The sequence below is a fragment of the Phocoena sinus genome, chromosome 21 (assembly GCF_008692025.1).
Source record: "Phocoena sinus isolate mPhoSin1 chromosome 21, mPhoSin1.pri, whole genome shotgun sequence".
NCBI lineage: Eukaryota > Metazoa > Chordata > Mammalia > Artiodactyla > Phocoenidae > Phocoena > Phocoena sinus.
In genome coordinates this window covers 29,076,962-29,092,419 of record NC_045783.1, presented here as the reverse complement: position 1 = coordinate 29,092,419, position 15,458 = coordinate 29,076,962, and the positions used below count along the sequence as shown (strand labels likewise).

General features: G+C 47.6%; 1 protein-coding gene across 1 annotated transcript in view; it reads right to left on the bottom strand.

Annotated features, from left to right (window-relative positions):
* The window catches only part of KCNU1 (potassium calcium-activated channel subfamily U member 1), a 181,524-nt gene continuing 166,066 nt past the window's right edge, over positions 1–15,458 (bottom strand). Inside the window, exons 27-30 of the mRNA XM_032618128.1 lie at positions 13,563–13,702; positions 5,465–5,659; positions 3,306–3,424; positions 1–801 (exon numbers count right to left, since the gene is read on the bottom strand). Coding sequence (XP_032474019.1) covers positions 399–801; positions 3,306–3,424; positions 5,465–5,659; positions 13,563–13,702 — 857 coding nt within the window. The 3' untranslated portion in view covers positions 1–398. The remainder of the gene's footprint in view (positions 802–3,305; positions 3,425–5,464; positions 5,660–13,562; positions 13,703–15,458) is intronic.

Below are 15,458 nucleotides of genomic sequence, written 5' to 3'. Positions count from 1 at the left end.
TTGATTTGGGGGCACTTTATTTCTTGTCTCTTAGGTCTAAATCCTTCTCGTTTTTACCTTGATTACTTCTTATATTCCCTGTGTGGAGGAACCCAGCAAGTACTGAACAATGTCTTTAACACAGGTCCAACCATCACGTTTTCTGCTCAAGAGACCCAGAGCAATGAACTTCCCTTAGAGAGGCTTTTATCATCTATTTCTTTATTTATCACACCAGATCCAGTGGGATTAGCTCGGACTTTTGTCTCTTCCCAAACAGTGTGGGCTTGCTGATCCACCCCTCAGCAATGGCCACAAAAATGGCGGGCGTCCATCTTTTCCTTCCTTGTTCAAAGTCACCACCTCTGGAGATGCCTCGTAAGGAGTGAGCCAGGAGCTCCTGGGAAATATCGGCAGGTCTAGTCTGACTCGGGATAGGCAGAGGCATCTTCCACTGTGGTTTCCTCCATGTTTTCCTTTCCGTTTTCTTTCCTGGTTTCACCTGGATGTGTCTGGGATGAGAGTTTACCACTTGGAGTCAACACTGCTTGCTTAGGATCACCAACGGGGATTGGTTTTGGCTCCAGCGAATGGACTGATGTACTGGGTGGCTGGGCTGCAGACTCGCTGACCTGGTCAACTGAAGGAGGACAATTTATGTCTGTAAGCGTCTCTTCTGTCAGTGGCACCATATTTATAATTTCACACGGACTTGGAGGTGAAATATCCTTTTTGTAACAGGAGGTGCTGAAAGGGATGGCGCAAAACACAAGATCCGAGGGCAGCAGCATAAACTCGTTTTCTGGCCGGGTGATCACAAACCTGTAAGAAAAGCCAAAGGTGAATTCTGAGCCCCTGCAGCTGGGACAGTGTGACTGCAGGCAGTGGCCAAAACAAGAAAGTCATTTTGCTGGGCCCAAAGAGGAAACGTTTTTGTTTTGCTTTGCTTTAGTTTCTGATTAATAGTAAAAAATAAACAAACAAAAAAAAACAACTCTCTGGCACAGCGCAAACAGGAGAGGTCCCAGGCTAGTAACTGGGAGACTAGTTCTCATGCCTGCCTCTGAAACCAACCACCTCTGACCCTAGGCATGCCACCTCCCTTCTGGGCCTTGCTTTTCTCATCATTTTAATGGGAGACGGATGGGACTATGGTTTGGGCTAACTGATTTCTAATGGCTTTTCCAACTATATGTTTCTCTGCTTTTAATATCCACGACCCTAATGAATTCGGTTGGCACAATTCTGAGCACTTAGCCAAGCTTTATCAAAACTGGAAGATTACGTGCATGCCAGATATTTCCATCCTGGGTTAGGCCTATTTTCATGTTTCTGCCGCCAACTTTCACACAGAATGTAGGTTGCCCAATGGAGGAAAAAGAGAAGTAACCAAAGGTTTATTTGAAACCTTGACGGGTAAGCAAATAGTGAGTCAATGAGTTTCAAAGATCACCCAGAGACTGGACCTGCGTGGACAGACTCTGCAGAGAAGCAGGATGTCTTGGCAGGAAATCAGGCACACGGCAAATCCTCAGAGAACATGAGTCAGATTCATGAAGACGCCAGTGTTCCTGCCAGAACGCTGAGGCAGCAGAACCCTGCATGGCTTCCAGTGTTGCCCCGAATAATCGCCTCTTCTTCCCTAAGCACCCATCACAAGTCACCACTGATCTTTCACTGAATAATCTTCCCACTTCCCTCTCGCCCAGAGTGCCCGTAACCTCTGTGATATTCTAAACAAGATCTGCTGTAACCACATACTACTCTCTTTCAAACAGGAATATCATTTCCTTCCCTGAGGTCCGCCCAAGTATGGGCTACACCTTCTCCCAATTACCACGGTCCACAGGTTTTCCGGAGGTGTTGGGGGTCAGTCACAGGCAGACAGACAGAGACAGGGGTGGGAGGTCAGCATCATTCAGGCTTCCGAGTGCTGCTTCCAGAGCATCCCTGCTCCCCGCATCGTTGTGGTCCATGCTCTACAGCCTTACCACCCTCCTCTTGAGTCACCTCAGTGTTATCCACACACCTCCATGTTTATTTAGGCCTTTGGCACATGGGACACTTTTTCTTTCAAACCCTAGTGCCACCGTCACCTTATGTGCCTGCAGTGTCTCCGTGATTTACGACTCCAACACGCAGACCAATTTCTTTGATTTCCACTACCCAGTGATCTTTATCTCCCAACCACTTTCCTGACCACATACTGCTGTTGTAACTTCCTGACACATCCTGCCTCTAAAATCTCACCCTTCAATAAATCAGTCTCTGACCACAACTTCCCCTCGTCTTTCTCTCATTTCCTTACTCTTGGGTACATCCGCTCTTCAGGCTATTTCCATCCCCTGTCCTTTCCCTTTGCACTGTTGCTTCTACACAGAGGCACAGTAAACTCCTTTTTCCGTTCCCCTCAGTGACTAATGTAACTTTTATGTCTTTCTCAACTCCCTAGAGACTTTCCCCCTCTTTTCTCTCAGCCAGGGCTATGCCTGCACATCACCAAGAAATCCTAGTGTTACGTAAACATTCCCTAAGCGCACCCCTCATCCACAGCCAGATCTGCCTTGGCATCCTTTCTTTTCCTCCCTTTCTCCTGCGAGCGGAGAAGCTGTCTTTCTTCGTGTTCATGTGTTCACCGCTTTCAGTGATTTGACTTCCTTCCCGTTCCTCCTGAAACAGGTTCATCAATCCATTTCCACTCTATTATTTTTAATTTCTCCTTCTCTACCGAGTACTGCCCGTTCCCACCACGAGACTCTTAGTCTGGACCTACCTTACTGTGTTGTCTGGAGCTGGTACCCAGTACCCTTTCTTTTCTCCTCTCCCCTCCACACACATTTTCTTTCTCTTCCCCACTACTGTCAGAATGATCTTCTTTAAACTGAAATCTCTACACATCACTCCCGTATCTTACATGGACAAGGCACAGTGGCTAGAAAAAAGGCACTCAGTAAATATTTACCCAGCGAGTCTGGCAGTGAACAAGCAAATCTTTCCAGTGTGGACAGTGGCTTTTTGGCTTTAAAAAGTCGCACAGGCATCAATGAGGGGTAAGTTACAAAAGAACCCTGACTGAAAATCTGGGTCTGCATTTCAGATTTCACTGGGGACAGAGAAACCCTTCTCCTTACATGGCCAATACTACCTGGATCCCAATCACCAGGGTTCATTCATATTATTTATACTGATCCTACACTGTTATCTACTTCCCCAGCACCCTCTGTTGCATCAGGGGGCCCTAAGCTCTGGCCGTCTCTTTCACACAGAATGACGTCGCTTTGGCCCTCATGCTTGGGCGGTGGCCAGCGCCTTCTACACCAGCATACACTCCCCTTTTGTGCTCTGGGTTGCGCTCTTCCTCATCTATCATGCGGTACAAGCCGAGGCACAGGACTCCAAGGTTATCTAACGAGCTGCAGAAGATTTGTCCAAAGGTCCTTCTTGGCTGGGGAGAGAAGAGAGAAAAACTTACGTCTGGTGGCACTCGAATCAGGCTGTAACAAGCACTTACTGGAGTGTCACTTGCCTTTTCTCCCAGTGGAAGTCTGGAAGACCCAAGAGCTCCCTCCTAATACCTCTCTGGTGGCAGTAGCAAGTGGGCTGGAAATCAGGTTGACCATGAGTTTTGAGCATCTAATACCGGCAGCTGTTTTTATGACTCTGGTCTTTCGGGAGCCTGTCTGGGCGTGGTGTGGCAAGGGGCTATGCTCGTTTTTATTACTACTGCTGGTTTGGTAACGATCAAGAAGTCACAGTGAGCACCAGGTTGGAAAATACAGATTTTTTTTTTTTTTTTTTTTTTGTGGTACGCGGTCCTCTCACCGTTGTGGCCTCTCCCGTTGCGGAGCACAAGCTCCGGACGCGCAGGCTCAGCGGCCGTGGCTCACGGGCCCAGCCGCTCCGCGGCATGTGGGATCTTCCCGGACCGGGGCACGAACCCGTGTCCCCTGCATCGGCAGGCGGACTCTCAACCACTGCGCCACCGGGGAAGCCCGGAAAACACAGTTTTTAAGGCACACAATGAGAGAGCGGCCTTCTCATCCTCCTCCTGACCTTGCTCTGAAGCTACTGCCAACAAGGCACCTTGAGTAGACTGCAGGCTCCAAAGCAGTAGCCAGTGCGTTCAGGGAAGTCGAAAGAGAACAGTCTGTTTAGTTCTGTGATTCCTCAGGGTAAAGAACAGAGGACCAGACATAAATGGAGAAGAAAGGGCTGACCAGTCCGCTGCCACCTCTGGTTCCCACAGGAAGTGGCCAGTGGCAGCTGTCCTGGGCTTAGAATCACTCACAAGTCAGCCTGAGATGAGGAACCCAGGACCACAGAAATTCGAAGGACCGGACCATGGAGGGAGCTTTGGAATGTTGTTTGCACCTGGAATTCAGATGCACAGAGCGTGGGGCTCGCCCTTATTGGCAGTACCTGCCGAGACACAGCAGACACAGAGGCAGGAAGAGGGCTGTGAAGAAGGGGCTCTGCTCAGGCCCCTCTAAAGGCCTGCCCCTGACGGTGACACCGGGGAATCAAATGCCATGTCACTGAAAACTAAACCAAAAGGCAGGCTGACCAGTAGGTTCCTCACTGCAGCCTGGACTCGACACAGAGCCCCAAATGCCCAGATGCCTCATTGGGATTTGCCAGAATTATTTTCTTCCTTGCTATAATCTACCGTTTGTTAGCTCAGAGGACTAAGAAAGCTCAAGCATTTTTCACTGGCTAGCCCAGACAGATTCTTAGGCCCAAACGTGGAATCCTTCCGCCTGATTTCAGGTGACATGATCAGATTCCTTTCTTTTTTTTTTTTTTGGCCATGCCCCGCAGCATGCGGGATCTTAGTTTCCAACGGCCAGGGATCGAACTTGTGCTCCCTGCCTTGGAAACGTGGAGTCCTATTCACTGGACTGCCAGGGAAGTCCGGATCAGATTTCTTTAGTAGTTCAAGCGTAGGGAGAGTGGACAGGCCCTGGGTCAGACTGCCTTAGAGGGACCCTGCTTGGTCACTGGTAGGCAATACGGTCTCAGGTAAGTATTCGTTTCTCTGCACCTCAGCTTCTTAATCTGTTCAATGGAATTAATAACGACGCCTACCATGTAAACCTTTGGAGAGATTAAGTGAAAAACAAACAAACAAACAAAGCAGACAGGCCCAGGTCAAACGCTCAGTGAATATTAACATTACACTTATTATTAAAATCCTTGTCAAGGGACAAACTTATGGGACCTCTCTGATGCTTCCTGTGCACGTTTTTACCCGGAGGATGGGGATACTAACAATGGCTTGATCTCTCAGAACTGTTGCAAAAAACAGTTATCATGTGAAAATACACTGTAAATTGTAAATACGCTATGAATATAAATTACGTTGATTTTTGTCATTATTATTGTTGTTATTTATATGCTATAGGTGATCTGGGAACCCAAACAGGTTGGATCAATTTCCAAAACTCAGGGAGGTTAGGACGCTCTACTACGAGAAGAGTTGACTCACTTGAATGTCTGACAAAACGGTTTGGTTTAAGGACAGAAGCCCCAGCTTACACCGCATTCTTCCAGGTGAAACGGTAGAGTAACTGTCATTCAGCCCACAGAACTTTTCCTTATCCAGATGTTGTTCCAGCTGAGAACTGATCCCTCCTGTCACCAGCATCTGAAGTAATTCCAGAACGTGGTAATTGTAGAACGCCTGGAAAGCAAGGACGAGGCATGTGCAACGTCAGAAGGTGGAGGTGGAGAGACTTGGCGATTTAGTGGGCATCGTTGTTTGAAATGGATCTGATGGCACAAAGCAGTGTCTCTCATTATCATTAAAATCATCCCAAAGCCGGCAGTTTGGGTAGGGCACTGGCTTAGGCAAAGTGCAGAGAAAATAGCACTGACCCCGTTCCTGCTCTTTTGGGGAGGACTTACAGTGTAATAGTAGGAGAAGAGGGGGTCATGACACTGACCCCAAGGGTGTCCCCGCTTCCAAAAATGACCAGAGGAGTGTATCAGGCCACAGATACCCTAATAATCATCAACATGTATTTAAAATATGTACAGAGACTTCTAGAGATTTTCCTTAGGGGACTACTTATATTACTATTGGTGTCTACACTTCAATCTTCCGGATATGAATCTACTTATATTCCTTTTGATTCTGACCTATTTGAGGACAGGTATTAACTTAATCTCCCACAGTTGTTACGGTGTACTTTGAAAACAGTAGGTGTGGAGTATAAAACGAATGGAATTTCAGAATATTTGGCATCAAAATGATGCCAGAGATTGACGATTTGACGTGTGGGTCAACTTAGTTTGAAAATAGCTTGAGTCTGAATAAGCCAAGCCATTTTCTTAAACTCTTTTCCCAAAGGATTCCAACACACTCAGTGTTGACTAGGCAGTGACACACATGGAAATATCATTGTAGTAATTGCCCATGAGGTTTTCTTAAATCCATTATTATCTATATAATGTTCTAAATTTCCTACCCTTTGTCTTATCTAAATCAAACTTTTATTCCAGTAGAAATGAGAATTTACATGGCTATATAGCACCTACATAAAAATCAGTCATTTTGTTTTCATTATAAATAATAGGAATGTCTTCCATCGTTATTGAGAAATTTTACCATTCACTTTCTCCATGCCCCAATTCAGGGACTTGTCTTCTGAAGTCTGGGTTATGAGACACACCTCTTTACTACTCTTTTTCTCATTTACAATCCATTGCTCAAAATGCTTCCAGAGAGATTGTCCAGAAACGCAAATCAGATCCCACCACCCATCCCTTGAACCTGCAGTAAAACCAAGCTCAGACTCGTTTCCGCGGTCTTCAAAGCCCTCAAGATCTGACACCAGCTCCCTCTCTGAGCTCATCTCCATGAGCCATGGTTCTCTCCGGTGCACACCAGTCAATGTGCAGCAGCTCACGTGACACTTTTACTCCTTCATGCCTTTGCTTTAGAACATCTGGTTCATCTTTACCCTTGGCAGACCCTATACTGGCCTCCTCATCAGAATGAAATTTTCCTTTCTTTGTGATCCCATGGCCACTGGCTTTTACTCTTATTTTATTATTCTGCATTTTAGAGCTGGTTGTTTGTACGGAACACACCTGAGTTTGAATCTTGGACTGGCACATCCTAGCGGACCGAAACACCTTCGGACAATTCCTGTATTCTTTCTCAGTCATAGCTTTATGATTTTAAAGATGACATGATAATACCCACCTTTGAGCATTGTTTGCAGGATTCAATGAGATATACAGCACACACCAATGAACTGTGCTGTCTTCGACACTGGTGTTCACGTACCTGGATCACCTGGAGTGATATTCATGAGACCCGATTTCTGGGATCCCAGGTCTACTGGATCAGAATTTATGTACGGGAGTGGGAATCAGAATTTAAAGGGCACCTCTGGTAGTTTTGACACTGGTGGTCCTCAAATTACACTCTGAGCAACAGGCCTTAAATGATGTCAGACAGACTTTGTCTACTTAACATTCATGTCTTCAAGAGCACATTGGACCAGGCAGGTGTAAGAATATTCAGTGCAAAGCTTGCTGCAAACAATTATTACAAATGATTTTTTAAAACTGAGTGCAAAAACAGCTGTCAGAATATTGAGTGCAATTGGCGGTTGAATTTTAACAAATAAACCAATACTGTTAGCAAAATGTAGAGCCCACTGGAGAAGGCGACCTAGGAAATAATATAATCTATGTAAATCAAGAGAAAATAAGAAGAAAAGGACTTTTACAATATTTTTCAGATTAAAGATGACTTCAAACACCTTCTCCATCCTAATGTCCAGACTGAAAGAACGAACCTCCTGACTGACAGTCACCTCCGTATATTCCCTCCCCGTTGCATCCTCTACCCAGAAGGGTCTTATGGATCTGGCCCCCTGAAATCCAGGAGGGAGTGGAGGATGTAAATCCAGATTGGACCACAATCCGTTTAAGAACAAGTGGCCGTAATGTAGAATGATCAAACATAATGCTGTTAGAATATTTCTCCACTGATTAAAAATAAAACGTGTAATTTCTAGGGTTATCCTGGTGTCTATGCCTCTAGGGAAACATGTACTTTACATATTTAACAGAGAGAGGCCTAGCTTTTGACCCTATCATTTCTTCAGTTTTGACATCAAAAGGCTTGCAATTCTATACTGGGGAAAATTATGTCACCCTTATTCTGAGCTCATCTTACATTCTTATTATTTGGGGTTCCACGGCACTGCCATTATGGGTCTCATTTTTCTTTCCTCCCTCCTTCCCTCCCTCTCTCCCTTCTTTCCTTTTTCTGTTTTTCATTCTTTTTTTCTTTCTCAAGAAAATATGAAAGTTGAAATGTGCATGAAACATTTTAGGACTTCTAAACTTGAATAGTGTTTCTAATATACTCAGACTTATATTATCTAATATCTAATATCTCTAATATCTAATGTAATCAGTTCAATCAGAATTCGAACTTCTGATGCTTGAAAATGTTGCAGCCCAAAGTGTTTTAACTTTTAGCTACAGTGAAGTTTGAGGTTTCTCTCATATTACTCCTTAATAACATAGATACTAACATCCTGGCCACTCACTACTTTTAATTCTGAGAATCTCAAAAGGTCTTAAGGCCCACATTTTCTGAGAAATACTTCTAAGTTGAGAATGAGGCTATATGGTAGGAAAACTGCCACTAACCAGCTGAGTGAACTTGAGATCTCAAGCCAGGTAACTTTTCTTATTTTCCTTACCTCCCTTATAAGTAAAGGAAAATGCTCCCTACTTCATGTCCAGGTTTGAAATCCTATTGTTATAAAGCCATATGGGAGTCCTGCTCCCATATGGAGGGGTCTGAGTGCGCCTCCATATTTTTATTTAATTTTAATTTTAATTTTTCTGTGGTACGCGGGCCTCTCACTGCTGTGGCCTCTCCCATTGCGGAGCACAGGCTCCGGACGCGCAGGCTCAGCGGCCATGGCTCAGGGGCCCAGCCACTCCGCGGCACGTGGGATCTTCCCGGACCGGGGCACGAACCCGTGTCCCCTGCATCAGCAGGCGGACTCTCAACCACTGCGCCACCAGGGGAGCCCTCCATATTTTTATACAGCATTGAGCTGAGGGTTAAAAGTAAATCCGAATTACACCTTAGGGGCATGTTTCTCCACCTGGGCCAGGAGTTTACAGTAGTATTCCAGGGGATACTTGAAGCCATAGTGTTGGCTGAATCAGAAGATTTGGAGGAAAAATCCATTATTTTTATCTTGGAAAAAAAAATCACAGGGATATCAGGGGATAGAAGGGGAAAACTACATGACAATCTAAAACAGAACTTCAGTACTTTCAGGCGGTGACAAGTTCACGCCACATTTTTCAGGCTTTGTTCTCTCCTCGGGACCTGTGAGTTCATCCTCCTTGTGTTTCTTACGGGCCACCTGGAAGCACAGTGCAGTTTTCCAGGGACAGGTGAGAAGGAAGAGAGGGCCCTGCAATATTAGGTCAATACAGAGTTCACTAAGACGCGAATCAAGGAGGTGACCTCATCCTGTTCCAGAAGCTGCTGAGGTGTCAGCCCCCTTTATCCTGAGGGAGCCTGTTCGGAACGCACCAGTCCGCAGCCTTTCCCTTCTGCAGAGGATGGCCACCAGGGAAACACACATTTTGATTCTGAGCATAACCTCTGACTGTGCAGCCATGGGAAACAGACCTCTTGGAGCATCAAGCTGGACGGCAGGTGGGAAGACCCGAATCTGGAAGATGTTTCTTGGGGAGGGAAGTTATGGGACAAAATGGATGTGCAAAATGGGGTGGAATGGCTGACGCCTGTCTCCCGGACAAGCCTCCCAACTGGGAGCTGGAGACTTGACTTGGAAGACGGAGAACAGGATGTGGCTCTCTTGTTTTATGCCTCTCTGTTGGTCAGATTCTCTATAACTTCTAGGCAGTGGTTTTTAGTCTTCTCAACAACAGAAGTCCTTCTTTGAATCAAATCTCATGCAGGAGCCTCGTATGAGACCCAGATGAGAGTAGAGTAGTTCTGACTCGGGGGAAGGGGTGGGTGGGCACTGGGGAGGGTGGGTGCACCCTGGTCTTCTCTTCCCTGCTCATCCCTCAGGGACTCTGGAGCACCCCGGGAGGCGGATTCCTTCAAGTAGAACTTCAACCTCAGTGTATTGAAAGGACACTCGTAATCACAGAAAGAGCCTTCTGGAGAGGCAGTGGATTTGGTCTGTCTCTGGAACCTTAGGAATTTGGGTCTGAAAACCAACTTGTCATCTGTAAGTGCTGTGACCTTTGGCACATTAGTCACCCCTCTAGGCTTCAGAGTCTTGATCTGTAAAACAAGGCTAGCAACTGTATCCTCTTGGTTAGGTTGACGGGAGAATTAAACTGCAGGTAACGCATTCAGCAAAGACCTTAAGTAAGTGCCTGAGAGATGATGTTACCATTGTTCTTACCCCAGATATTGCTCTAATTATCTCAACAATGAAACCGCTGGAAGATGCCGCCTCAAGGTCTGTGCTGGTAAAGACTTGCAGGTGTGATGCGGAGGAAGAGACCCGTGAGTGTCAGTGGTGTCTGCCGTGGGCATGTGATGGAGGGAGTGATGACCCAGGGCCCGTGACTGCCACCCTAACTTTATGGGGAGATCGGGACCTTGGTCCTCCTCCCGCAAGCCTGCACAAGGACACGCTCCAATACGTATGGAGAATGAAGTAGTGTGCTGGACACACATTGTGGAGCCACCACAGTGACCCCAGATGGTTTCAGTGCAAGAGGATATAAATGTTCTCTTCTTCGCAGAGGCTACTGCTCTCACCGCCAGCGAGCAGGTGGAAGGTCAGGAGGCCAGCCAAGACCAAACTGTCCTTGGATGAGCAGACACAATGAAACTGGAGGCTCAGCCGTGGCCCTTGGGCTCTTTCCTTCTTTGTGGCTGATATGATAGAAAGTCACCCCCGTCCTTAGAAGCCAAGTGGAGCCAGTAGTACCAGGTCCAGGGGGAGGGAAACAAGTGGGCAGCATCCCCTGAGCATTTTCAAGGGTCTAATTCAGCTCATCAGGGCCAGAGATTTGGAGTTGGAGCTCCAAACAGTGTTAAAGTGTGTTCCTTTTGCTGAGCCATATGTCATCAAGGATTTGAGAGCTGGGGCAGAAGGCCACTAGGTAGAGATTAAGAAGTTCAAGTTCCAAGCCAGCCCCCTTGACATACAGGATGCCTTGTACCCTGAAGCTCCACTGCCGTCCTCACGGCCTCGTCAGATGACCAAGTGCCAGTCCAAAGCCAGGCACTTCCCAGGAGTCCCCAAGGGCAGGCTGAGGGTCCAATGCGGCTTGTGACCTCATGTGACTGTCCCCCATCCCAGGCCACCATATGTGGCTTTCTCTCTCTCCCACAGACTTCACCATGGGGCCTCAGAATAGACTCCTGAATTTTTACACAGCTAATTACATTTTCCAGCAGAATGAGACACAACGGCTGAAGGCAGCCTGGGAGGAAGGGGCACTCCTCAAAGAGGTCGCAGGGTCACTCTCATAAGGTGAGTGTTGAGAAGCCTCATCAAGTTCGTGTTACCCGTGCTGGCTCATGGGATGTGCATATTGCTGGACACTCTCTCGGTCCTCACTGCCCAGCCTGCTCCTCCCACTAAGTCGAAATAGAGTCTGTGACTTTGCTCCTACCTGTGTGAGCCAGTGGAGTTTAACCGAGGCTGGAGTTTAAGTCACAAAGCTGCCTGCTGTCTAGGGATCTCTGAAGAGGACGGGGGGACCTTAAACCCTTCTAAAATGTGTCCTGCAGACAGATCCAGCTCACCACGTCACCTCTGCCTGACACTCCGGTCCCTGATTATGGGCAGGGTAACTGAAGTATCCATGACAGGCAGGGTTTTAAAATCCTTCCCCTGACGGAGCTACCTTCCCAGGAAAGTGACCTGACTTCCCTCACTGACTCTCCCTCTGGCTCAGTCAAGGCTGAATCCTGCTTAATTTAGGAAATTCGTAGTCTATCAGCCTGTTTCATGTTAAACGGTCACTGACACGGTATTACCTTTCTGAGAGCTCAACGGGGTTTATGAGGAGCCTCCCCTGAAAGGCTTAGGGAGACAGAGCCGAGCCGGGCAACAGAACCCTCTGAGGCCAAAAGGGCGATGCATGAGCCCTGACCACGCTCCCCTAAAATGCAAACTGCACTTCTGAGGCACTTATACGATTCAGGAATGATGCCTCTTCTATGCAGAATCCCAGAGGGCAGCCAGTCTAGCGAACTGTGCTCAGAGCCTTGTGCTGTGTCAGCATCTGTGCATAGATGTTCAGCCTTTTTGCAGCCCTTCTCTTGGAACATCTGGGTAGGAGGCATCTGTGAGGGAATGGGTTACAAGCATTTCCCCCGCAGGAGTTCTTGCAGCCATTCACAAACGGCCACGCACAGATTTCCTAAGGTTTAGTCAAATTACTTGAACACCCTGGGAATGCTCCCACCTGACCTTCCCTCTGCCTGGAATGTTTCTTCCCCAAAGATCAGAAAGGCACGTGCTCTCCTGTTCCCAGGACTTGACTCACATACCGCCTCCTCAGGGCTGCCTTCCTAGGCCGCCTTATTGAACTTTCAACTCCTTCCGCAAACCCTACACGTCCTATCTCACATCACCGTGACCCTTCTATCTATCTGACATAATACTTATCATGTGTGTATCAACCTCCTCCGTGGGCATGAGCTCCACATGGGCAGAGACTGGTCTGTTTCATCACTGCTGTGTCCTCAGCACCTAGGACAGCACCCTATAAGGTGTTCAACGGGCATTCACGCAATGAATAAATTCTACTCATGGAAATCCTGCAATCCATGCAAGGGAACTGCTCAGGGAAAGAATGACCGTGCAGGCAAAAATGCATCCCAGGGGCTTCCCTGGTGGCGCAGTGGTTGGGAGTCCGCCTGCCGATACAGGGGACACGGGTTCGTGCCCCAGTCTGGGAGGATCCCACGTGCCGCGGAGCGGCTGGGCGTGTGAGCCATGGCCGCTAAGCCTGCGCGTCCAGAGCCTGTGCTCTGCAACGGGAGAGGCCACAATGGTGAGAGGCCCACGTACCGCAAAAAAAAAAAAAAAAAATGCATCTCACAAGAGGGGCAACGTGGAGGGAGACTGGACTCAGCTCTGAATAAAGCTCACACCACCAGAGGCCAAAGAAACAAAGCCCTTTCCTCGAACCCCACATCCTTTCATGGACGATTTCTGTATAGCTTGGGGATATTTTAGAGAGAAGAGAAAGCAGGATCACCGCCCACGCTCTGACGCCAAAGAGCCTGGTCAGCCAAGATGCACTTGAAGCTGAAAGGTGGGTTCTGTGGATGCGCTCATTCCTCCCGGGATTGAGTGTTCTGGCTCTAAGGGCTTCATGTTTTTAATTTTTAAAATGTGAGCATTTGGCTTCCCTTGCCAGGTAGTCATGAGCAAAGGTGAAATTATGTGCGTGGACAAGCTTTTCTGGAAAATCAACAAGCATGCAGAATTGCGAAGCGTTCGTTAGCACCATCCACCCGAGTCCTGAGCCGCGCACTCTCCCTGCGGCAGGGGCTTGGTCGTGGGGCTCCTTGGCTTCAGCGCACCTACCGTGGCCAGGAGGGAATCCAAGAAGCTGCCGGAAAAGACAGTGCCGGTGGCAAAGGACGTGCTGAGGTGCAGGCTCATTCCCGAGAGGTCTCCGTCCATCCCACCGAGCTGTTCAATAAAGTGCATGTTGGAAGGATTTTCTGCAAGTGAGAGAGGCAAAAAGGAAAGGCAGGCAGACAAGATGAAGGATACAGGACTTCCGGACCAGGCAGGCCAAGGAGGGACCATCGCTCAAAGGATTTGATGCCTACTTTAGGGTCAAAGTGGGACCTGCCTCAACTGCAGTATATAGTTTTTTCTTTCCAAGTATTAATATCTTCATCCCCTGAAGATGGGAAGCCCGCTTGGGGACCTTCATCATCAAGGAGATATCCTTGTACCTCAGGCTCAGTTTCTCCAAGCAAGTGTCCAGAATGTCACCCTTAATCATTTAACTTTCAAGACAGGACACTTCTGGAAGAAAAAGGGGACAGTTTACATAATCGCACAGGGACAAGAGACATAAATAGGAACATCTGCTCACCCCCGTTATTGTCTTTTTCTCCATACGCTATGCCACAGATGGCGTGGTATTTACTTGGGTCCTTAAGAGTTATTTGGGCCCAGAACGGGTTAATCAGTGCCTCTCAAAATTTAATGTGCCTGTGAATCAACTGGGGATCTTGTTATCATCTAGATTCTGGGTCTAACTGGGTCTAAGGTGGGGCCTGAGAGTCTGCGCGCCCAACAAGCTTGCAGATGTTCCCGCTGCTGGTTCACGGACGACACTTTAAGCAGCAAGGGCTTCAAGAATCATCCTAGTCAGACCTGTGCAGCAGTGGCCAAGTTATCCATCAGCAAACCTATGCCGGCCCCAGGCTGCAACTCAGACCCCCTGTAGGCAGCCTCTGCAGTCAGTGAAATCGGTCATTTCTATGAGGACAGCAGAGGCGCTGATTGCCTTTGTTCCAAGATTACAGCTTCAAAAATGTTTGTATAGAGAATAGCATTGGAAGATAGGGATATCTCCTACCACAGCAAAGGGAAGGCATGCTTACTGCCCATTATAAAAGATGCTGGTTCCCAAAGCTCAGGGTTCCTCTCTTACAAAGCAATTCATGGTGGGTCCAGGTATCACCTGGACCTTTTCACGTCCTCCTGTGGGAACGAGGGCTTGGGAAGCCAGCACAAAAGTGATGATTCTCTGGCTACTGCTATTGACGTGAGTAATAAACTGTTCATTGTCCCTGACTCAGTGGTCTCTCATCTTCTGTCCACATCTGTGAAACTGGGCAGATGAACCTGTTAGTTTGCAAGCAGCCTTAAGTCTTAGACCCTTCAAACTTCTTGACCATCATTATTACAGATCCAAGCAAACCTACTGGACATACAACTCAGAGTACGCTCCTAACTAAGACCGCATTAGTCTCTAATTCTTAAAATTATTCCTTAGTATACTCGGGGGAAGTGATAGACTGCTGGTATTAAGGAATCATTTTCTTCCAAGAACTACGCATCTTTATAAAAGATGAAGGAGGTATGACTAGTATCAACCCACATTTCCTACGTGCACATACATTCCTCTTCTTGCACTGCCAACCCTCCACACACACACACACACACACACACACACACACACAAACGCGCGTGCACGCACACACACGCACACCCCAGGAGCCTTTGTCCAGATCTTGCTGTGTCATCCTAAACCAGTGGCCTCAGCATCCCCAGACATTTTCCTGCAGGCCACTGTACACTCTGGACCAAAGTGCTGGCCATCAGACCTGCAGCTCTCATGTCACTGTGACCCTTCCTTGCTGGCCAAAGAACGGAAACTGAGTGAGCTGGCAGGTGACTTGTCAGGCTAATATGACAGGCGCTGCCTGGTGCCAGAAAGTCTTTCCTTGAGCAAAGCTG